At 36.2% G+C, this 25656-nt stretch overlaps 1 protein-coding gene across 3 annotated transcripts in view; it reads right to left on the bottom strand.

The window, feature by feature from the left end:
- Positions 1–25656, bottom strand: part of ITGB8 (integrin subunit beta 8) — a 48779-nt gene that overhangs the window by 8801 nt on the left and 14322 nt on the right. For 2 of the 3 annotated variants that reach the window (XM_066318487.1, XM_066318491.1), the window contains exons 2-12: positions 24907–24992; positions 22154–22328; positions 19336–19582; positions 17416–17581; positions 14538–14696; positions 9723–9818; positions 9539–9628; positions 6818–6952; positions 3496–3901; positions 2162–2387; positions 513–616 (exon numbers count right to left, since the gene is read on the bottom strand). In XM_066318487.1, coding sequence (XP_066174584.1) covers positions 513–616; positions 2162–2387; positions 3496–3901; positions 6818–6952; positions 9539–9628; positions 9723–9818; positions 14538–14696; positions 17416–17581; positions 19336–19582; positions 22154–22328; positions 24907–24992 — 1890 coding nt within the window. The remainder of the gene's footprint in view (positions 1–512; positions 617–2161; positions 2388–3495; positions 3902–6817; positions 6953–9538; positions 9629–9722; positions 9819–14537; positions 14697–17415; positions 17582–19335; positions 19583–22153; positions 22329–24906; positions 24993–25656) is intronic. The other variant, XR_010743533.1, reaches the window with a different exon arrangement.

The raw sequence follows: 25656 nt of genomic DNA, 5'->3' as shown, positions 1-25656 counted from the left end.
TTTAATTGCTGCATGGAGTGATTAAAATTTATGAGATTTTATTAAAAAAAGGCTTTATGCTTCCACAGCCCTCATAACTGCAGTTTTTTATACTTGAAAAGAACTTTTAAACATCACTGAACTCGAGGTAAGCATTCTACTTCTTTCGTTTTTGTTTCTGGTAATGTCAAATAATATAAGCATGCTCAAAGTAATAAAACATACAGATGCCATAACAAATTTTTATAAATATTTCTTTAAGCATTGCTCAGGCAGGATTCATCATTATTAGACATGATTCTTATGGAGCTGGGAAAACTGACCTTAGCAATGCTTGACAATCTTATTTCCTGTTATTATTTATCTTTTACTTTCCCTAAAGCTATGAATGATTTTTCTTTTTCCTGCTTTCTTTCTTTGTTATTGTAATAATGTGATATGCTTCTGAAAGACATTCTAACATTGGCAAATTCTATTACTAATCACAACAGATTTTAATCTCTTATTAAAATTACCTAGAAAATGCCACTTACCTGAAGTATTGTCAATATAATGCAGTAGGTAAGTGCATGAGGTTGTGCATTGGTCAAGTATTACATGAGATGCATTGTTAGAATGATAGCACTGAACACAGTTCCTGTAAAATAAAATGTATAATTAAAACCCTATGTCTTTCTTTGCACTCCCCTTTAAGAGATTGTATCAACAGGCTGACGTATTGCTTGCACATAATGCTTTCCTGTTAGTAAAAACATTGCAACATTTATTTTTTTTTCTGAAATGCGATACCTCTCTCAACATTTTATCCCTCTGATGCTTCTCAGAACCAACTAGTCAGAAGCTGCAAACTAAAACATGTCTTTGGCTTCGAGCCACCTTCATCCAAACCCTGCTCTGCCTTTTGTGCGTTTGTCACAGAATGCAGCTGAGGTCCAGCTTTCTTCAGCTTTCAGCCTCCAGTTCCTTTCTAGTCTTCCCTTACCTATCAATCTCATTTGGGTGCACGCTGGAACTGAAGGGTAGAGGTAGAGGAAACACAGCTTTGTCAATAATTTTTGGAGGCTATGTTAAGACAAAGCCAAGTAAGTCTGCAGTGCTGGGCTGTTAAGAGAGAGAGCTCCAAGTGGGAGGCAATGCTCTCAGTCATACCATCTTCACTTTATAGCCCTGAAGGAGACAGACATGACAAGAGATCCCCAAAAGAGCCCTAATCTGATTTTTTGATGAAGATATACCATCTTCTGAATTTATTAAAGGCACACATTTCACAGTGACTTTGAACTAGTGTAAGCCAGAAAGATTAACTGCATTTTATCGAGTGAAATCTTAGCAGCAACCTTTCCAGATGTGGCCAAGCTCTGCAGCATTTTCACCAGATGACCTATAACTGAAATAAATGCAAACAAACAATGGTTCTGTTTTGAGCACAATGACCTTTCCAATGAAAGGCTGATCTTTCACCCTCTGCACCACAGTGAGATCCAGAACATCACACATGTGATGAGAGGGCGCAGAAGAGTCACACCCAAGAAAAGGGCTGCATTTGCTCTCTACGTCAGGACCACACAGAGCACCACTGAGAGCCTGGACTAGCTTCTCTCCTCCTGGGCTTGCACATTTTAACTTCCACACTGCCCCTTCCTTTACATGAGTAAGGAAAAATGCCATGCTTTAACAGTAGCATGGCAAAGACTAGGTGTTTTAAAACTGAGCAATGAAGAAGGTTGTTCTCTAGGTAAGACCAGCTCTGCTCTGCTGATCACTGACAGTGACAAGGCACTAGTTCCACACTTCTTTCAGCTAAGATGCAAAAAAAAAAAAAAAAAAAAAAAAAAAAAAAAAAAAAAAAAAAAAAAAAAAAAGTGGAGAATATTACTGGACTTGATGGCATTCAAAACTAGGATCTATTTTCCATTTTTAAAAATACAAATTAATGGCTTTATTTTCTACCCAGGAGATCTCATAGGAAGAATGGTTAAAATAGATGTTGACATGCAGTTCTCTTAATTGTCAGTGTGAATCCAACTACACAGAGAAGTATCAAGTATGAATTGTACCAATTTCCTACAGCCTAAATAGCTAAGAAATATAACATCTAGCCAAGCAAAAATATTTCTTCATGTTTCATTCTTCATGCTCAACACTAGGGATTGAAAAATCAAGTCTAGCACAAGAAACATACCAGTTTTCTTCACAGGCTTTGTTACAAGTAGGGCAATATTCACAGAAACGGCCAAAGCTTCTTGGATCTGTGCACTCACACTTTCCACATACACATTTTCCTCTTCCACTGCAAATTTGGCCCTTTGAATTCAGGCAGTGCTTTGCTGATTGTGATGAGCACTCGCAACGATCACCTTCCCAGCCAGCAAAGCATTTGCATTTACCACCTTCACATTCACCATTACCTACAACACAGAGAGTCTGGAGTCATATGCTTCCATGAAAACATAGAAAATAAATTTTAGATGGATACATTTGTACTGCTTGTGCTTTTGCTTAAACAGAGCAAATTCAGACCTGGACTTTCTAATTAGTTTTTAAGTTAACAACTTGGACTGAAGTTACTGGCCTGATCAATACTGAAGGCTGGTGTTCATTGTTAAACTGAGCAAAAGTTGCTACTATGATGTGACCCTAAATCCTTCTACTAAAGTTTTTCTCTTTTGCTTTGGATCAAAACAATGGAGATTAGGAATTGCACAATGACCAGGAAAATAGTCTTCAGGCAAACTAAACAAACTTCTCTTTAGCAAGAAAACATTCCATTCAAATAAACAGCAATATTCAGTGGAAGAAGAAATATAAAGTTCATGTGCATAGGCCAGATTCTTTCCTTCCTTTTCGTTTTCCATTTCCATTTCAATTTCCTTTTCCTTTTTTTTCCTTTTCCTTTTTTTCTTTTTTTTTCTTCTTCCCTAACATGAAGTGGACTAGAAAAAAAAAAAAAAAAAGAATTTCTAACAACTTTGTTTCACTTAGTGTCTCCTTTTGGAAGCAGGCATTCCCTACAGTGTTTGTGTTTATACCAGTATTTGAAATCAAGTGCCACTGTATCTCTCACAGGACTGATTTAGGGTGGTAGGAAATCAGAACCTCACCTGGAAGCTATGATCCCTTCCTAATCTCTCAGTATCTCATATTTCCATCAGACTGAAGTGTATCAACTAGCTTTCTGTAATAATGTTACTTTTTGTTTGAGAAATCAATATCATTACTTATAAAGAATGTTGAGATTTAAATACTAAAATAGCTAAAACTGGGAAAAATATCAATGTGTCCCCTAGAAAATGGTAGTGAAACTTGGAAGACAGTGTGCATGTCTGTGGTGAAAAGAGCCAAGGAGTGTGAATTTCTAACAGGATGTTCAGAACATTTCCTACACTAATTCTGCGCAATCAATTCTTGTTCTTGACAGCCTTATATCATTATTTTCAGCTGCATCATGTACAGTAGCCTCAGAAAACAAAACCAACCAAGAAAATACAGACATATTGCTGACATGCTGCAACTTACCAGAACATAAGTTTCCCTGGTGATACGGGCAGGAAAAATCATCCATTTCACAGTACTTGCCATACACCTTGCCTAGCTTGTTTTTGTAGCAGAAACATTTTCCATCTATGCAATTTCCTTGACCACTGCAGATGGGTTGGTCCTGGTGTTGCCTGCACTGCTCTGAGGGAAGTGTGTCTCTGTCGGAGCTACAGTTACTGTCACTGCACTGGGACTGTTTGCTGTCAGAAGTTGTTTCATCAGCCCACACTCTTTTGAGCCCTGTGCTGTCTCCATATTGGCAGGCACAGCTTTGCTGCACATTGACAATGGCAGTTTCATTGAAACCAATAGGCTTAAGTATGGCATATTTTCTTCCTCCAGTTGTATGACATCCTTTCATTGTAACTGACACATTGAAAAGTACCTAAGAAGAAATAAAGATGGCTTTAACATTATTATTATTATTTTCTTGCTTACATGTGCTGAAAATTTTCAACACATAAATAAAGCAGAATGTTACATTGTTTATGAATGTGTACTAGCTGATAAGAGCAAAATAATACACAGCAGTCACTTGTCAAGCATGATATCTTTGTAATGATAGGCATCACAAATACAGGTAAAATCCTAACAACAGAGCATTGACAGTCAATTTTTCAAGTTAAGAAAGCATAGTTGCAAAAGACAAGTTTAATACAAATTAAATGGAAATAGAAATATCATCACCATCCTTCTGCTTTCATTTAATGTTATATATATTCTATTATAGAACAGGAATTCTGTTATTCTGCATATTCTGTTATAGAACAGGAATACTCAGGTAAGAATTGGGACTAGATTGAGCAAGACAATACAAAAACAGAAGCAGAGAAGTCTTCATAAAAAGAATCTATAATGAATGTCCTGCTGTAGAATTGGTCATGCACATAAGAAACCACAGAGGTTTTTGGATGGCCCTGGCTACATCTACTAAAATACAGAAATGGCCCACATATTAGCAGTTACTTTTCCCAATTCTGTGGACCCAGCGCCTAGCTCCAGGCCATGTCATGGCCATCATCACCACTATCCTCCAGGTCCTCATCCCAGCAGTGTCCATTACAGCAGCTGCTCCCACAGCTTTTTGTAGTCCTGGCACAGGAGTAAGGATCATTTTGGTTGTTAGGTGATTGCCAGAGTTTCCATCAGTCACCCCTAAAAGCTTTGTACAGCTCTGATATATGTGACACACTAGATATCGATCTTGTATTTTACAATTTTTTTCTTTATTTTTTTGACCAGTGCCCTCTGACAGGGTATTCTCTCTAAGGTTTTCAATTTTTTCAGCTTCCTAATATAAAACAACTCTTTCTCATCTCCACAAAGAAAATGTAACCAAAAAGAAAAAGTGAGAAAGGAATGCAAGAGGAGCAAGCACCTTTAATCTTTACTACCAAGAAATAAAGATTTCCAAATAAAAAGGAGAAACCCCGAGAAACTGATTACATATGAGGTTGAAACTATCCCAAATACTAAGGCCATTCATCTCTCCTCACTGTCTCTCCCTCCTGCTGCGCCCCCACACGAGAACAACCCAGCCCCTGGGGACAATGGTGGCTTTGTGGCGAGTGAGGCTGCGGCTGCCTACATGGACAACAGGAGAAGAATGCTGTGCAGAAACATGCACTTAATGTCTTATTGAGGGGGCACACAGGCTTTGTCTCACCCTTTGCTTTTCTTCTTCTCATTTCTCAAATGTGCCACTACACACATAACCCCTCAGTAGCCCACACTCTTCATGCATTGAGGCTTCTCCCCTTGGGTTGCAGGGCAGAAGTGTGGCTACAGAGAAACTGATTCATACAGCAGGTGCCTATCATGCTGGGAGGACAGGCTGCAGCTAGGGAATGTGCTTTTGTTTCAGAGCCCTGCCAGAAAATATCATCTTCATGTACAAAACAGTACTGGAAGAATGACAGAAATGGGAGGGAAGGGAAAATCATGTCGTGCATATGAGTCGTGAAATTCGATTCCGGACACAGCAGCAGATAGATTAAACCTGTGGTGAGTAAATAATTACAACACCATGACACTTGCTAATAGCCAAAGTTAGTTTTGCACCCTGAAGAGGCCACAAGATTCTTCCAGAATTTAATCCACTTTTGTGTTTTGGTAAGAAAAGGAAGGAAGAAGGATTAGACAATGAAAGGAATGTGAGAATTAGGGAAAAGCATTTTGTCTGTAAACAAATACTGAAAGAAGGATTTATAGTTAAAATAAATTAATCTCTTAAGGATGGCTCATTTTCAACAGCCACAGAGGTTTAGGACCACATGCAATCTGTTACAATCAACTGGCTTGGCCTTTTATTAAAAAGAAACAGATATAAATATTTTTCTTTTCATTAAACAGAACAAATTCCAGTCCTGTTTCTTATGACATGCCCAGGGAACAACAGTGGAGAAAAGATGAGTTAAGAGTAAAAACAGCAAATCTCCCATAAACTGTAGAAGTTACAATCAGCAGCATGCAGACAAAATTTAGAGGACCATAAAATAAATTCAAATTTACAATTCACACATTTAATTTGTTTTGCTATTTCTACACACAGACACAAGCTATTTCTCACACTAGCTGAGACACATGTACATGTCAAGCAGGAAAGAACTCCTTGACCCTGCTCTCTAGAAACACAGACCTCTTCCTGGCAAGCGAAAAGAATTACTCCAGCAGTCCAAGCAACTAAATAAATATATCAAGGCACAGGGAAGTTTTTCTGGGAAGAAAACCATGTTCTTTACATCAGCCAGACATCTTCCCCTGCACTGTCATGGTGCATGATGCTCTGTTTCATTCAGTAGGTGGGACCAATTCAAATGGGAATAAATTATTTTATTAATTTGATTTCTAAAAAAACTGATTTTGTTTATTAACAGTAACAACCCTGATTGTGCAGAAAGCCTACTAAAGCAAAAAGAGAGAAAGATGACATCTAGTATAGACCCAAGGAGCACAAATTCCTGTGATTTTTTCCACTGTGTGATTATCTTTCAACCTCTTTACATACAGATTTCATCACAATGGATGTGGTGGTTGTGCCCAGTGGAGAACAAAGAAGGAAAGTTTTAATGGACGTTAGCTTTCAGGAAAAGCTTTGAGCCTTAGTTCCAAGGGATTAGTGAGAATTAAAATAAGATTCAGGAAAAATAAACCCACAGAATAATAGAGAGCCTGTGATCATTAATCACATAAATCCATTTTCAGTTTAAGTAAATCCCTAGAAGATTTCACACCATTGAAACTCAACCAAACAGAAAAATAAGTATTCCAGTTCCTTGAAGAATGAGTACTATAAACATACTTCTTTATTATATCCCACATTTTTACATCCTTCCATGCCAGTTTTTTTACTTCCATCAGGACAGATTGCAGTGATATTGAAATGAAGACCTTGGATCTGGTTATCCACTTGAATTTTCACTTCAGAGATTAGTTTCTGTAACCAGAAAACAAGTTTTAACTGCATTGCATCTCAAAATATACTGTACATTAGTGACTAATACCAAGTATAGTTCCTATGTCTGACTAAAAATGAAGAAAGCTTGTCTGAGTGAATAAAGGAATGAATCAAAGCATTGTTCCCCATGTAGAGACCCAATTACATACCAAATATACACAACCAGTGAACTGCTAATTCTGATAAAGAGGATTAGGTTTTCCAGATAAAAATGTTTTCAGCTTTGCTAACATGGTTTTGAGACTGCATTTTTCACAATTTGAAAATCTATTCCAACAACCATGCGCAATAAAAACTGCTCAGTGTTTGAGTCTACACTGCCTTTTAGCCACACACCTAAAATACAACAGGAAACATACATACAACCACTGTTATCCAGCAGAAAATGTTCCTAATTGACTTGACATTTTAAAAACTTCTGATATTTTGCATCTGTCTTAAAAATGTTTTCTCTGAACAAACCTTAAGGTGACATAAAGGCTGTTGGGATTATTCTTACTGATTTTTCTGGGTCAGCTAAGACTATATAAACCAACAATTGGTCAATCCCTATAGGGCATTTTGCAATAAAAAATAATGAAAAAGCAACTACTTTGTAACTTGCATTTACTACATGACCTAAAATCCTGCTTCCTTCAAGGAAGAAATACTGCTCCTTGACCATTTAAAATTTTATTAAATCTCTGTACAAATTATGAGCCAAAAATTGCATGGAGGGATTTTTAAAATTCCTCCTACACTACTATTAAAAAATTAGTTCAGTGGGATCTTTTTTTACTTCTACAAATGGAAATGCAATTATATGAATCTTAACACATGTTTATTTTAGTAACTTTTTGAAAATTAGTGACTCATCTTTGGCTTTTTAGCCAGGGATTTTCAGCCAGGGTTTTCCATAGCTAAGCCTAAGGTTTCCCTGCCTGAAACAAGAGGCCCATGGTCATTGAATATCAACACAAAATTTATTTTCTTATCTAAGTCCTTTTTTTTTTCCCTAGAATGCAACACATTCAAGACCTGATCACCACGTATTTATGTATTAAAAAGCCCCTAAAACTATGATAAAAATCTCAAATTGTGAAATCCAATGAAGGTTAGGATGGGAAGAAAGAGAGTGTCTAAAAAATGAAAATAAAGCAAAAGCAAACTGGGGGTGGCTGGACGAGGAAAGTCCCACTGAATCTTGTATTGAACTAAATAATTGTTTCATAAAATTTCATTTCCTCCCCTTGAATGTTTGCCCTGCACTGGGTAAGAAATGTGTTTCAATTTAGGATGGACAGAGAAAAGCTGTCATACAAAAGCACTACAATTTTCAAAATTTTATGCCAGAAACTCCCTGCAAACCTCCATATTCCAAATGAGATCTCTTGGCTTTATAATAGGGAGCAAAGTACCAGTGAGAACTTCTCTGCAATTTGACTACCCCTAAACTCCTCTCCTTTTGAAGTGTGTCTCCAACGTGGCAGTGAGAAAAATGTGTGCAAAAGCACTCTATGGACTATGAAAAGACATGGGGGCTGGTTCTTCATTATAGCAAACTTGCTGTAAGCAAATTGCTTGATTCTGTGGTTAAGCAAGTAAAATGGGTAATTTCAGCCTTCCAAATCCAACTAATTAAAAAAAAATAGTGATATATGTGGATACATTGCATATACTTTCTGGCCGCTGAGTTTTCAACTTTCTGAAACTGCCTGTTTGTGTGTAGCTGCACAATATAACAGCATTCCACCATGCAACCCATCACATTAATTTAGATGCTGCTCTATGAGCTCCTCATGCTGTAGTACCTCAAATATCTATTTCTTGGCTTCATTTTCAAAGCTGTTTATATCCTCTTTCCTTCACTAACAATATCCTCAATTCACCTTCAAACTGCTATTCTGTGTCAATTATGTCTGGAAAATGACTTTATGCTACTGCTCATATTATTACTTTCTTTCTCCCAAATTATTACATTCAATTGATGACTCCAAGAAAGAGTTCACTAAGCCATTTTCATTGTTCTCTCCCAAATCCCTATAAAATTCTTCTTTACTTCCATGCCTCAAATGCCAAAATCATTACACTGCTTTATACAGTATAGTTACTGCATTTCACTATATCCACTGTTCTCAGACTACCTCCTTGTAAATTCCCATCTCTTGTTTGTTGTATAAAAATTATTCTGCAATATTCTCCAGATACTGCATTGAGTTTTTGCTCTTAATTTATATGGTGCCTAGACAAGTAGTGTCTGGTCTGTAACTAAAGATCTGAGGTGCCAGAATTCAAATAAATAAACCCTCTTTTGAAGTCACATAGCAACAGGTGCAGAGAATAAAAGAGAACATTTAGAAGCATCCTTAGATATTAAAAAACAGTAGCTCTTGACTTTGAGACCCTGACAGCGTGGGACTATGAGAGCCATCATAAGATGGTATCACCTATCCACCTGCACATTAGGAAAAGTAGGGATTCTTAGGGATTTTGGATGGAAGACAAGATCCTGGAAATTCCAACTTCAGGCTATGAAAGACGAAAAATGTACAAATATTACACACAACATTGTCACTCTCATCATACCTGATAGGCTTCTACCACCAAATCATTGAGATTTGCTGCTTGTGATTCTATTTGTCTTGCAACAGTACCAGGCAAGAGAGGTAACAGATCCTATCAAAAAGACAACAATTTATGCACAGTTTTAATTTTAAGTATAAATATTGCGCCTTCAAAACTGAAGAAAGAAATCAAGTTTCTAACCTACTTTATACCAATGAAACTGGCTTCCTTGAACGGCAAAAATAACATTGATGTTATTGTCAATCAATTTTTCAGAGAGCTGCCCAAGAGATGGATGCTCCTGCAAAATACAACAGGAAAGAGAAAATTGCAGATTAGTAGAGAAAAATCTCGTATTTCATATATGGTACATTATAGATTTCTAAAACGAATCCAATCTTAACTTCTAAATGTATGAGAATGCCAGACTGACATCAAAACCAGGATAGAACCATTCAAATAAACAATAAAAAAAATCATCAGGGCATCAGCCATGCTGATCTGTTGCCAATTATGTAGATCTACTGCACAGTGGGAAGACTAACTCTACAGTACTATTTTGTTGGTTTGAGTCTGATGCTTAAGAAATATGGATATGATGTGGTCCACAGTCCATCTAGAAGAACAGGGAATGATAGGTGGGTTCTTGTGCAAAAACCAGGGAGAAAGCACAACATGAAGCACTGAGGTGAGTGTATTTTGGCATCAAATGCAGCCACTAGATCAGGTTCTGGCAATGTCAGTATTCTACACTTATTCTACACTCTTAGACTTACGACTGACAGCTTTCTCCTCTCCATGTTCAAGACCTACTTAAGGACTGATGACCCCAGTCCTTTACCATGACGACCTGCTACATTTTCTTAACCACACCTATGCCTGAAGAAGATGGCAAGAGTTTCACAGCTCTCCTCAGTTATGAATTGTTCTGCTTGGTGGGGTACTTATGACAGCGTGTCCTGTGCCAATGACCTGCTCCTTCTACACTTCTCACTGAGAGATTTGATATGGATTTGAGAACAAGAGCTGTGTTGCTATCTCTTCATCCAAGATCCGGGGAAGTTCAAGGGTGTCTGTGTGGTCCCAATGGGCTTTGTACACCTGGGTTAGGTGAGATCCCTTCAGCTTCAGTACTCTAAACCAAACTGTATCTGAAAACCACCACTTAATAGCCAGCCTTAAGTGAATAGTTCTCAAAAAGTAAATTCAACACTTAAAATTCATGACTAAAAAGAAAGAAGTGACTGGGGCCTTGGCCTGTGATTCCACTTAAAGAGATTTCATCTCGACACCTCCACTTATGTCAGACACTTAAACCTTTATCCCCCACATAACTTTTGTTGTCTTTCTTTTCCTGTTTTTTTTTCACCATCTACTCCATATTGTCTCTCTCTTCCACAAACACAGTCTGTTACCCTGAACAATTCCTTTCTCCTCAGATTGTCCCTTGTTACTTGACCCTGCAAGTCAGCAGCTCTCCTAGTGATAATCTGAATAGCAAGACAACTGAGACAAAGTTATGCAAGGGAGCAAAATCCATTTTCCATCATATTGCACCATTATAAAGTGCCTTGTACAGAGAGAACAAAAGAGTTTCTTGGTACAGTTTGATATTAGCCAGGGTACATGCCTCTCTCAATGTTTCAATGCTCTGGTAAAAGATTATATTCATTAAGATAACTGACAAAAGGTAGATAACACAGTATTAAACAAGCCTTCTTGCAACTCCAGCTGGAGAGAGTAGCCTCCAACACAGTGCTCCTTCTCTGTGGCACAGAGCACAGTGCTGGAGCCTCCATTGTGCTGCACAAGCCTACAGGCCATGTGCAATGGGCTGGCAGATCACAGACACACCAAGTGGTCCCAGCACACGAGTGAAGCCAGATGTTCTGCAAACACGTCCTGCACCATGAATGTGGGAGTGACAGGGGCAGTATCAAGGGGTCATGAGATGGTGGCAAGGTAAGTCAGTTTTCCTGCTTAGCATAGGATATTAGACCTTTCTGAATTCCAGCAGAGTGGCCCCTCAACTACTAGCTGAACTCTGGAATCAGGAGTATGAGAAATAGCTTTCCAAGCCTTCATGAAACAAGAACTTATTCAGAGGGAGCTTACTGAAGTCAAGAGATTACACCCACAGACATGCAAGGGCTGCAGGGACAGGATCCCCAGATTACCTCTGCTCACAGGGATGGCTGAACTTCCATGTACTTGTCATCAATAACTCCCTAGAGAGTCCAGCTTCTTGCTTCTTTTTATTAGAATTGAGTTAAAAAAACCCCAAAGCCCAAAGCATCAACAGATCAACACTAACTTTTAAATATTAAGCATGTAAAGAGATGCTTTACATAAGGTACCAGTGGTCACTCATGAAGCCTCACTTTGCTTGCTGTGAAAACCTTGCTGTACTATGTGTATTTTTATCTTATCTCTTCCCACTACTGCTCAGATAAATGTACTTTAATTTTAAATCATCTTTCTTGTTTCAATTACATCATTCATTTTATTATTTTAACCTACTGTGTTAAGCTGAGAAAATAACTAATACAAATGTTAAGTATTTCAGAAAGGGAGTTAACCAAGCACAGATCTAATTAAAAGAGACTAGATTTCTTTCCTGACATACATTATTTTTGCTGACCTTTCTGTTGCTGCTTAGCAAAAGTTAGAAAGAAACATGCAGAAAAATGTCTAAGTGGAAACATTTTGGATGTAAAGGCTAAGCTTATTCAAATAAATAAGGCAAAATCCACTTAACTGTCACAAGTAAGAAATAAAAATATGCCAAAATACAATCTTCTCATGTCTATCCAAAGCTAAGAACCAAAGCAGGAAAACAAGGTGATTACAGAATTCTCTTTAATTCAGCACAACCAGACAAAATTGTATTGATATGGAAAAAACCCCAAAATACCTTTCATATCATGTTTTTTAAAAGACTGAAAAACTCATGATATTTCATGTAAATATCAAATAGTCTTCCCAGCCCCCTGATTTCACTCATTCATTTGAAGTTTCATTATGAATATTGGATATCTGTGAATAAAATAATCACATGGACCATGGATGAGAACAAAAAAGTGAGAAACCAGCACACTTTCCCTTACAGACACTATTGTGTTGTTATCAAATCTGCTCCAGAAAATGCAATTACTACTACTAAGTGTATGCCTACTGTTAACATGTGGGCATGCAAAAATTTTCCCATATTAAAAACAAACAAAAAACAAACAAACAAACAAACAAACAAAAAGAAGTTAGCAGCCAGAAAACACATGGATCTAAATGTGCCACCACAGGATCTTTCAAGGTAATTTCATTTGGGTGGCTAAAAAGATAATTTCATAAAATATATCAATAGTAGTTATCATGGAAATTTCTTTTTCTGTACAGCTGTACAGGACAGTAAAATTATGATCTTTCAAACCAGAATGCAAAATAACAGTTAAAACACCTTTTTTTAAGTCAGCCATCAATCCATCATAGCTGCTTAGAAAGATAGTAATTAATTTTGTCTACATTTTCCATTGGTGGGTTTCTCCAGTTGCAAAAGAAATTAATTGCCGAAGATGGACAAAAAATAAATATAGCTGGTTGTTTGTTTGGTTTTTTTTAAACAGACAATATCTTTCTTATCAAAAGAATCCTGAGCACCACAAAAAGATTTGTACCTTTAGCAATTATTTAATAAGCAGAGCAAGTATCCTCTGAGTTATACCACTCCAACTAAGAAAACTAAAAAGAAAGAAAAACAGAAAATGTTCTGCTTTGGGAAAGAAAAGTTTCAGGATTATTTGGTCTAAGTAGAATAAACTGAATAGACTGATTAGAGCAGAAAAACCCCCCCTGACATCTGTGAGGAAATATCCAGGAGGTGACAGAGGGAGTACGTAAATGCGAGAACGTTGGATAATCAGGAAATCTAAATAACCTTCCTGTGAGCACACACTGATCTCCCTCCTCCACTCAGCAAGGTCCCAAACACTCACTGCTTCCCAGAAAACTCCCGTATTTCACGATCACGCAAGAGTCAGCAGCCTCTTCCTGCTGCTCCACCATCCATGCAAATAACAGTTGCCAGGATTACATTCAGGTCTAACCTCACTTACACAAGCCCTCACTGGATTTCGCTTGCATATTGCTGGCTCTAGCTGAACACAGGCTGTACACTTTAACTAGGTGCAGCTAGCACTGAGAACAAGACTTAACATGCTGTAATTGTAATGAAATTTATACTTCAACTTTCTGGGGAATATATCACCAGCAGTGATTCATGTTTCTAAATAAACAGTTTATATTTATTTAAGAAAATACCGAAAGCAGTTGAAACTTACAATTCTTAGGCAAAAATTCCCTTCTTCAGTCACTTATGACTACTTTATCTATTACTGAAGAAAATATTTTGAAAACTAAAAATATCTGTTGAAGGCATCTTATTTTGCTATAGTAGATTTGATGTAACTTTTTGCAGAGGTGTGTTTTAGCACACATTGGCTTTCTACTGTGAAATCTGAGTCCATTTAATGCTAGTCCATCCATTTGAGGTAGCTCATTGCTCTTGTATGGCCTCTGGTTTACTCTTACCAAGCCTTTTCAACCAATGGTCCTGTGCGTCCTCTGACCATAAACCACAGTCACTACCTTTGTCTCGTAAGCAGGATTGTACTACTCTTACGTATTACCATCTTCTATTTGTGCAAAATATCACACCACATACTTCTTTATATTTTATACAAAATGTGAGGGATTTTTATGAGATGCTAATAAGACCCCACACTGAAACCATAACATATCCTCCTTTGCTGTGTACTGTTTTTTTCAGGCTCCAAAATACTTTAGTCCACACAAAAAGAATGCCAATATGCCAGGTGACCAATTCATCATTTCACTATTTGCCTACCTGGAATAATACTAGTCTACTAACTGAAATAAAAGCAATGCTTTGAGAGCAGTCTAAAAATCTCCTTTACACAGTTTTGCACTGCCTCTCTGAAGGCAAAATCTATGACATATACCTTACCATACTCGTTGCTTTGATGTACACATTATCTTTCAAGTGACAGTTTCCATCATGGGGAATTACAATTCCTGCTAATTTACTGTCAAGGGCCAGATGGGAAGTTTGATCTGTCATCACAAGAAGCAGTCGCTTTGCTTCTTTCCGCCATCCAATATGGCTCTACAAAAAAACAGAATTAGGCATAAGAAAGCAGTAGCAACTTATTTTCTAAAATAATCAAAAACAAGATGAAAAATTAACATGAAAGATCACTTTCAGATATTACACTGCCTGGCAGCACTGCATTTAAACCAGGCTATTTAAAGCATTTGGTGTGTTAATAGACATAATGTACTACATCTGAAAACTACCAAATTCTTTGCTTTTTTTCCGTTTACCATTTTCTTTGCTTTTTAAGGAATGATGTCCCACTATACATGCCAGTTATGCTTTATACAGTGGGCTTGATAACAGCTGCCACATTGTGTGTGTCACTATTATGTACAAATATAAAGCACATAATTGGTAAAATCCTCTGTGGTCCAAGGAAGCATTATAACCACTAAATATGCATTCATCCATATTGATACTTGGCACTCTGTTCTATTTTTACTTTGATTTAATTACTTTATATTCTTGTCACTCTATCATTTCCTTTTCCTACACAATTTTCTGGTAAGTACATTAGTATGCAATCACAAATCAATAAACTAAAGTTTGAAGGTCTTAATGCAATTACAAATTGAGAAATTCCTTATTATGTAGCAAAATGCTACATTTATCCACAATCTTAAGGGATTGATAGTAAAGTGGCAGCCTCAAGGGCGAATTGAATGCCTTTTAGGAATTTGGTGATGTGAAAGATGCAGCACATAAGCTTATATCTAAATTGATTTAGATGCCAATTTGTATTTTCAAAACATTTTTCTCCCTGATTATAATCAAATTTCTGAGACACACAAGAAACACATCATATGCTTTTTCATTATTCCCTCTCTTGCTTATTCTATCTTCTTTTTCACTGCTTCCATTTTATCTCCTCCCTATGACACAGAATCTCTACCATTCTCATGTGAAACATGTACCTGCAGTACAGTCCATGCCCTCAGCCACACTTTGAGACTTACTCTCTGCCTTCCTTTCTTCACAGAGAGGCATATAGCTCCCTTCTCAGGCTCACTCTCTACTGTCTCTGAATAGGGGTTAAATATCTCAAGACAACAAGAATAACAAATACAGAGGGGTGTCATGTCTTTACCAGCTTATACTTTAGGCATCAGTCTCCCTTGGACACTCCTAGACAGCATTCCTCTAAAGAACAAGTATTTTAAGTTTTATTTGTAAACAGGTTTTGTCTTAAATAATTCCGAATTCTCCTCCAGCACTGTAAAAATCTCTTCTTCTAAGACTCATCATTTGATTTTGCTACCTTGGGACTTGTTTAGTTTTAGGTAATCCTGTGAGGAGCAGGGAGTTGGACTCGATGATCCTTATGGGTCCCTTCTGACTTGACATGTTCTGTGATTCTATGATTCCTACCTACATATGTCACAGCAATCAAAAATTTAAAGTAGCTCCATGTCCTAACCTGCTACCTCTTGCAACTATGATGTATTGCTTAAAACAAGATGGAGCAAGTTTTAAAGGCAAATGAGTGCACATTAATATAATTTATAGTTCATGAGGGTCATTATGAATTGCACATTTTTCCCATCCATTTCAGTTCACAATTCACTTAACAGGAAAGCCTCCACATTCTCATGAATGTTTCCATTCTATTGTTCTTGGAAGCATATATTATTCTAGAACTCACATGTCATAAGTGTGGAATGTGTCCAGTGAGAAACACAGAAATTTCAGGAATTTTTCCGAAGTTCCAGAATAATTTTTTGTATCAGCTTCAATCACAGTGTTTATGAAGAGTGGTTTTTACATACCTGTTCATCAAAATTTGAAAGTAAAATTGGACCAAACAATCCATTTTTAGCATAGTTTGGATTAGTTTTTGTCCTTGAGATATTGTACTGCTCAGAAAAAAATAGTGTGAAGATGGACAAGATAAAACAATTGTCCTGACATCATTCTAACAGATGAGAAACACGCCAAGCCTGTGATTTGAATGGGAATTGAATGTTTTATAGAGCATTACCAAATCCATAAATCAGCCAAATTTCAAAATTTGTATTGTATTAATATGCATAAGAAGAAAAACAACAACCAAAATAGCCCTCTAGAGCAAAACAAACTCTCTTCATCTAATATGCTTATGCCTTGAGACTTATTGATACAGATCTTTTCCATCCTTTTCTGCATGGGAGAGACTGTGATGAAATTTTATCAATATACAAAAGTTAATTCTTATTTGATTTCAACTGTTTTAAAATTCGAAATCTTTAAAAGTTCTTCTGAACACAGAAGTTCTTCTGTTTTCCTTATCTACACAAGTAGATATGTAAAACTTCTCATACAATTTTCGAGTTCTTGAAAAGAAATGTCAGATGGTATGTCTTGATTGAGGAACACAAGCAGTGCTTTAACGATTTTTGAAACTAATTAGGTAATTGACTGAAATTAATACATGTGTCTGTTCAAACAAGAAGCAGTTGCTTTCACCATCCATCTTATGTTGCCTAGGCTGGTTAAAGCCAGAAATTGAAGATCCATAACCAATACTGAAAGACGTTCCCTCATGCTCTCCTTTTTCAGTTTCAATTGGAAATGTATAGTTAAGGGGGAAATAGTGAAAAAGGAGGGAAAAGTCCTAGTATTATCAGGCATAGCACTGGCATTTTGAATTCAGGAACACTGACCATCAGTGTACCTATACATTCATATATATATATATATAGTGCATGAATTACTATTACTTCACTCTTTTGTAAATAAGCTCCTTCCTTACCTGGCACACAGCTGCTTGGAGCATGGCATCGAAACCTCCTTCAGGTGTATCAATATTCCCAGAAATTTTTTGTTTATTCACTGCATTTCTGAATTCTGCTATATTGTCAGTCAGGGATAGCACATGAATATAACCATGAGGAGGCATACAATCTAAATTGTAATCACTGCACAAAAACAAAACAAATCAAAAGCTTTATTTTTCCTTTGAAGAAGTTGAAAATACTGCATCCCCATTAACCCATAAAATCCTGATACTAATGAAGATATAGATAGCATAGAATAAGAAACATTTACAGAAAAAAAGAGCAATGCCATGTGAAATTAAGTTCAGTGGGAAGTAGTTATAATATATTACAAAAATGTATATTATGGAATTGTGTATATAATTGTGTATATATTAACTATAATAACTTAGTTAATATATTAACAATAGTGTTTCATAAATAACAAAAATGCAACAAGAGGGATGGTATGATGTCAGGGAGTATATAAACCTTTTTGGAAAACCTACAGCATGGTGCAACTTTGCTTTTCATTATCCTGAGAAAGGATTATCACACTGAGACAGTAAGATCTTTTAATAGGTTGCTACTGCTGCTACACAGGCTACTGGATCAAATTATAATAAAATCTGAGTTCAAATATCCCCTAGTGTTACACAAACGTACATAAAAATAATATTGATATTAATAATAATTACCTCATCAAAGAGATGAGAAAATCCATTTTCAGTAACATCATAGCAAATGATACTTTCTCAAATTATGCATAAGGGAGAAAGTCTGATTTTTGTGGTAGGTGAGCTAGTGAAACAGCACTTATACAGGCCATTGATCTGGGACCCATTTTCACAGCTGTGATTTATGCCACAAGTTGAAGCACTCATCCACTTCAGAGATGCTGAGCAGGTTTCAACTCTCTTAATTTCTACTGCACCCAGACTGTAACCTGCCCTTCTCCAAATCAAGGTATAGCCAAGGAAGAGAAATTGGCATTGAAAGGATTAATACCTCTGGAGATGTCTCCTCTTAGGCAGAATGCATCATGACCTAGAAATGCCAATCAATATCTTCTCACTATATATAGATGGTCTAGATTACTGCTTTATCCATAGATTGTCACATCTCTAGAATGAATTCCACCACTAGGAACCAATTCAAAACCCATTGAAATCACAAAAGTTACTTAGGGACTTCACAGAACTTTGGATCATGTCTTCCCAGGCAAGGCAAGCAAGAAGGAATGAAGAATTAATATTTGCTTTTCCAACTACTGTAATTCATACGGCTCTGAATTTGTTGTGAATAATCTTGTTCTCCAGGGGGTTTTGGAAGTGATCCCTGCTTTATATGTAACTCAAGGTATGCAAGGCATGGCATGAAAAAAGAAATGCAGGACAGAACATCTTGTCTATTTAAAAGATCAGTTCTTTCACATTAGAACTGTAGATCAGAGGATTGCTTACGTTCATTAAATGAGCTGCAAAAAACCACATCATGTTGACAAAAGTAGGATTTTCAGGAAAGAGTTAATGAATACGTGACCATACACTAGAAAGTACATAGGTCAGAAAGTAAAAACTTTTTTGATGAATCTAGGTGATATATCCAAAATAACCAAAATCACAACAGTTGACTTTAAACATACTCAATCATTCCAAAGCAGCATGGGTTTTGGCTTTTTTTGCTAGAGAAAATACAGCATATTTTTTCTGATACAGAAACAGATTTTCTGAAATCACTCACCAGAAATAATCATTGTAAAACAATTTTCAGCATTTCCTTAGGAACTTTGTCAACCATGGTAAAAGGAAACAAAGATAAATTCTGAAGAATTAAAAAAATATATCTGTATAATGCATATTTCTCTCATTAAACGCACATTTCAATGCTACAGTAAATGTAAAAAGACTACATACCTGCACTGGTTATGGATTCTACCTGGATGAATGCTAATATAGGGTGACACAGTTTTATCCACATAGGATCCAAATCCAAGTCGAAAATCAAGAGAAATATTCTCCATCTTTTTAGATAAAGCAAATCCAACGGAATTTAACTTTTCTATATTGTTGTGCATAGAGGCTGAGACATCAACTAAATAGTAAAGATCCACAGGGTATTTTTCTAAAGGACGAACTTTTAACATAAAGCTTGCTTCACTTCCTGATTAAAAAAAGAAACAAACATGTTTTTTTATTATTTTTGAATGGACATGCTTAAAAATACATTTATTTTTGTAGCAACCTCAGGACAAAGTTGTTTATGTGAGCAAAGAGAAAAAACAAACAAACAAGAAAGTCTCCCAAGAGTAAATGAAACCTTGAAGAAGCATTCACAAATAAGGCATAAAACATTGTTTTGTAGAACATCTTGGGTTTTTTTTCTTGCAGGAGCACTACAATTTATTGTAAAAATCTGACTTCTTCCCGTTTTGTTTTAAATTCAGGGTTATGCAATCCCTTTGGCATTATAACAGAAAGCAGTTGTGGCTCACAAAGGACACAGATCTGCATACAAATTGGGGTCAGTCACTTCAAGGTTGTCACTTCAAAGTATGTAAATGTATCCTGCAAATAGTTTGTCACATGACACAATCTAAAACTACGTATGCTCCACAAGGACAGCACAGCCTGAAAAACTCACAGAAATAACGATACAAATTTATCCCAAACTGCTTCCAAAGATTTGATGAGAAAACTCCATAGGATCAAAATTCAATTTTTTTAAAAAAAGATTTTAATTAAAAAAAATCAGTCTTTTGGCATATACGAAACAGAACTCTTATTTCAGGATGATAGATGTCTGGGTCTGCTGCAGAATCACAAAATAGTCTCGTATGTAATAAAAACATGAATGCTTTGGAAGCTGCTAAAGCTAGTCCTCACATTTTTGGTAGTCTAATATTCTTTAATGTCAAAAGGAGTGAAGTGATTTGTATGGCCAGAGCAGGTACAGTAATGCATGGTTTCAAATTAGCCATCATTTTATGTCACCAAACCATGAGCTCACAGAAGAAATCAGTTTAGGATCTTCATGTGATGAGTGGAGAATCTAATCCAGTATTGTGCAATTAAGATCCAACAAAGGACAGGAGGAAGGAAGATAACACTGAATTACACTGGTTTTCAATAAAAGCTATCAAAATGTACATCCAATACAGAGATCCTTCTCAGAAAAGTTAAATATGTAAAGTACTTTCTTCCAATGATCTTTGAACATAGTCCATCTGAAAATGTCAGGATTTGTCTATATTGGGTCTTGCATGAGGAAAAGAATTTCAGAGTGCTGTATTTTATGTTTCCTCCTTGCCAATGTAAATCGAATTACATTTGTAAACGACCTTTGCAGGTCTCTAGTTTGCATATAGTGAGATGAGTGCAGCTTTTATTTTTCTCACATAAATCCTAAATGATGAGTGTATGTAAACAGTGATAAAACCTCCCAGTATCAAAACAAAAGCATCTTTGTCTGTGTCATTATACTGCATCAAATGTCTGTTTTGAGGAAAAACTATAGTAGTATATCTGTGTGTTTCCCTGAGGCAGAACATATAGGTAAGATATCTATATATAAAAAGCTTTTCTTCTGGAGTCCTTAAAATTTCATTCTTCTGCCTCCCTGATGCAAAAACTATGCAAAGCATAGGAAACTCCAAACTTAGTTTCATTATTTAGTGGAAAAAAGGTTAAGGAAAACAAATTTTAGAAAGCCAGCTTTTTTTCCTATGAATCCAGTATGCCTTTGGAAATTAATTTGATTACAGACAGAGCTTAGAGGTAGCTCAGTTCTGAAACCCTTTCTCAGTATGAAGAAGAGTATCAGTCACTTTGGAAGTAGAGTGAGTCACTTTGGAAGTGCTAATGTTACCTTGACTGTTTTATTATTATAAAGAGTGAAAAACAGAGCTCCTTTGTGGTTTACTCATGCAGATCCTTTTTTTTTTTTTTCCCTTGTAATTGACAGAAGATTATAATTTCTACAGGGAAGATCAGCAAAATGCTTCTCCTCAACACTTAATGAACACTCCTGACAAAGACTGATCCCTCTCACGTATTTCTTTCTCCAATTATTCTTTGCAAAGGAAAGAAATAAATTAAATTTTATTGAGTGAAAGACAGCCCTGCATCCCTTCATATCACCTTCACTTCTGCTGCTGGCTACAGATTTTTTAGAGACAAAGAATGAACACTGATTTAACTAGACTTGAGCTGAGGGCAAATGGAGATATACTAGTCATAAAAATTCAGGCAGTGAACAACTAAGTCTTCTTTAGGAATTTACTCTTTTCTTATATAACGGTTTTGGTATTTTTCTAGTTATCTAGTCAATGCACTTGAAAGTAAGAAATAATCAAGAAGTTTATCAAATTATGAATTTAAGAGTTATAACTCTATTTACTTTCAGAAGGAGTAGTTTATACACATGTAAGGCAAAACTGTTAGTGTAAGTGGCTAAAGAATCAAGAAACCACATAAGAAGACAGGAAAAACTACCTAAAAGTTTCTTTCCACTTATTACTTGGATTTTTCTGACCTCAGCTGTGTTTGACAGAAACAATTCTTAGTGAAGAAGATACCTGAATATGGGAGCAACACCATCACAGTTCTATAATACAATATTATAGCATCATTCTTCCAAACAATTATTCCAGATGCCTCTTCACAAAATATCTGTACTTAGAAGTGTTTTTATTTTAAATTTATTATAACATCAGTGTGTTAGAGACGACCCAACCTGGACGCAGTTGGACTGAAACTTTTCCTGGTGTCACTTGTGTATTTGTTTCATGGTCACTAGGTATTGTGACATGAACCGTGGGGTTTTCAACCAAATCTGATTGGCAGCCTCTTTTCATTAAGTTGAAAACAGTGTCACAGCGTCCCTTCTGTGTTGTGCCAGCCATGAAATCCTGTTTAATAAGAAACAAAAAGTACAAAACAGTGTGAGCTGAAAAAACCTCTGTACTACCTTCAAAGGATGAAGAAAACCAAAATAATAGTCTTTGAAACAATAAAATATGCTACTATAATTGCATAAGTTATAGAACAAGTTCATGAAGCCATATGTTTTTAATAATGGCAATGATGCAATCTTGAATTAGAAGTTAAACCAAATGGCCACTTTTACCCTTCTCTACACAGAAACTTTTTTTTTAACGAGAAATAAGATCTTGCACAAACAGAACAAGTCAACTTTGGAAAAAAAGGAAATTACAGTTATGTCATAAAAAAAGTTCTGTGTCACCCTACGAGCTTCTTTTAGCAAAAAAGCATCATTCTCTCAACATCAAAATAGTTTAGTTTTCAGAAGAATCCACTGGTAACGTTACTCAGGCTGATATTTAGTAGGAACACCGGAGGACAACTCTAGATTTAGCCAACCTGAATTTGTCTATCGCACTAAACAAAGTCCAAAAAAGTCCAAAGACCTGCTAAACTATATAATTTCAATTCCCGGAAAGAAAAAACCATGTATTATTACAAGAGCTGACAGTTTAAGATGCCACCAACATAAAAAAGCCTTTGTAGAACAAAAGTGATTAATACAAGGATGACGTCAGAATCAGCCCATCCTTTGCTGCATTGAAAGAGAAAAGTTGTCAAAAATTGTGCCAAAATGATCCAACACAAAATTCCTTCCTGACCACTAATCTGATGATTAATATGATTCTGAACATGTATGGAAAAAAAAAATCCACCAAAACCCAGATCTTTTGGAGTCTAAGTCAAAGCTGGAGACCAACCAATCAAAGGACAATCTTTGATCTTTCAGATGCAAATAGGGAAAATAAGCAAACTAAAATACAGCCAACTGTGTATTAGATAATAAACAGTCATCCAGACCCTGTAAAGACTAGAGAAAGCCCCTGAAGAATGAAATGTGACAGTCTTGTATCTTGTTTTTCAAATTCTGGCTTATTTTGTAGTCTACCTCTGATTTTTTTCTATAACCTTATTAAAAACAACAGAGACTACTTTTTAAGTTTCTGCAATTAATATACTCCTTTTCGTGTGTACTTTTCAAAAAGCTAGATTTTTAAATGTGTAAAGAATTTAGCTACTTTCATTACCAGTAATGACTAATAGATTTGTAGTGTTTTCTGAGTTTGGCTGTGTGTGGGTATGAACTCAAAGCATCTCAAGAGTTCCTCAAGGTTGATTATCTTATTAAAAATATTGTTCTCATGAAGCAGGCAGGCTAAGCTGCACTGCAATATTTCCATTTGCAATAATATGCATTTTGCCATTCCATAACCATGGATGGTGTGGAGGTGAACCAGCGATTCAAGAGGGTTTGACAAAGCCCTGGTGTCCATGAACAACTCTCGGATTAACCTGAGAAGTGAATCAAGACAAGCAGAGCAGAAGGGAAACTGGCCAAGTCTGTGTGCCTACTTAGAAGGGGACCTAATGCAACTCCATAGCACTGGAAAGTTAGCAAATGCTGCCCTATGATAAATGCAGCTGGAGGAGGATAAAGGTTTGCCCTTTGTAAGACAGAATACAGGGCCAGAATAATGAACTCCTCCACACTGTAATCCTTTGTGCCATCTGCACATGCTGAGCTTCCTCTGGAAAAACAAGCCCTGCATGCCTCTACCCATCCTTGCATTACTTAGCTTTGTACCTTTGGCAGACTAAGTTAATGATTCCAAGACATAATATCTCAGATACTGCCAATGCCTTACCCTCTTTATCTCTGCCAGACACACCCCAGGAACTTATGTACCTTCTCTTCTAACCTGAAAGCTACTACTGGTAATTTCCACGTGAGCTTAAAGAGCATACAAGCTTGTGATTGTCAGTGACATTTTTAAAAAGCTTGCTCCTCTGAAGTGATCACTCAAAATCATGCTATCAACAGGGTCATTCTTCTGCCAAACAAAACCAGAAAATCCCATATTCTTACAGTTTGCAAAGTAACAATAATTTCAGAATAATTCTTGCTACCTAAGATCTATCTTCTGTGCTAAGTCTCAGAACTGAGTTTCAAGTGTCAAAATGAGAAAATCATCATTTTTTCCATTTGTGATAGGATCATAATATAAGGTGACGTTGAAGTCAGCTCCACTGTTAGTACAACCTTTTGCTAAATGCAGTAGACATATATGTATAGACTTGCTTTCATATATGATGACGACTTTATAATATAAAGTACTGATAAGTAATTTTGCTTTTGAAGCCAAAAACTGTTAAACTCTCGAAGCTACTATAAGTCTGCCAAAGCTGTCTACAAAGCAGATGGAATGCATTAAAAGGGTCTCACTTTATTTAAAATTACTGCAATTTTCCAAATAAAGGATTGCATTTTCTCCTTTTGAAACAAAATATATTTCATATGATTTCTCAGGTCCTACCTCTAGGGATCATTTAAAGATTTTGTTGCTATTTCTCACTATAATTTTCTCAGTTTAAAAGTCTTTATCTTTATAAAGATCAGAAGCAGCTAAAATACAAAGTCAAATATAATTAAGCAAAACGCCATACCTCTTGAGCACACCATCCACACTCTGGACCCAAAGCAAGACACTTTGTGCATGTTACTGCATTTGAAGTGGCACATCTGTTTTCCGCTGCAGTGAAATACAAACCCAAAGATTCATGATTTATGATGATATGTGAAATTGTAAAATATCTAATTTTAAACCAAGATTTCAAAAATTACTTCTCCAGATTAAGAGTGATGACAATCTATTAAAACAGAAGTAAATCAGAACAAAGACACTGTGGCGAGAGAATATAATTTTATTTACAGTCTAGAACCATATGCACAGATTAAATAACTTCATTCACAATTCACAAGGTCAAATTTTTAAGACCCTAATTTAGAATAATTTTGAAGTGCAAGTTTATCTTTGGCATGTATCTTGCTGATTTACTGCCTAACAGAAAAAAAAGTACTAGGTAGCTTATCTTTTCACAGACATTTTCCCTTTAAGTCATTTACACTTGACTGAATTATTCATTATTCACTCCTCATGAAACCCAAAGTATTTTCTCACCTTCTATAAATATTCCCCCTCTGCATATTCATTTTTGCAATGAATAGTTTCCCAGAAGAGGAAGATTTTCTTTTCCAGAAGCAAATAGAAATGTATCCAACACTACATGTGTCACAGATTGAAGACACACCCTTCTGTACCAACAACTGCAAAAATTGTGTCCACTTACATGTCTACCAGCAAAGTCCTTTATATCCTTTTCACATCTTTGTCTTATAGATCATTGCTGAAGTTA

The sequence above is a fragment of the Sylvia atricapilla genome, chromosome 1 (assembly GCF_009819655.1).
Source record: "Sylvia atricapilla isolate bSylAtr1 chromosome 1, bSylAtr1.pri, whole genome shotgun sequence".
Classification (NCBI taxonomy): domain Eukaryota; kingdom Metazoa; phylum Chordata; class Aves; order Passeriformes; family Sylviidae; genus Sylvia; species Sylvia atricapilla.
Note: the sequence above shows the minus strand (reverse complement) of the source record. Positions and strands in the feature narration are given on the sequence as shown.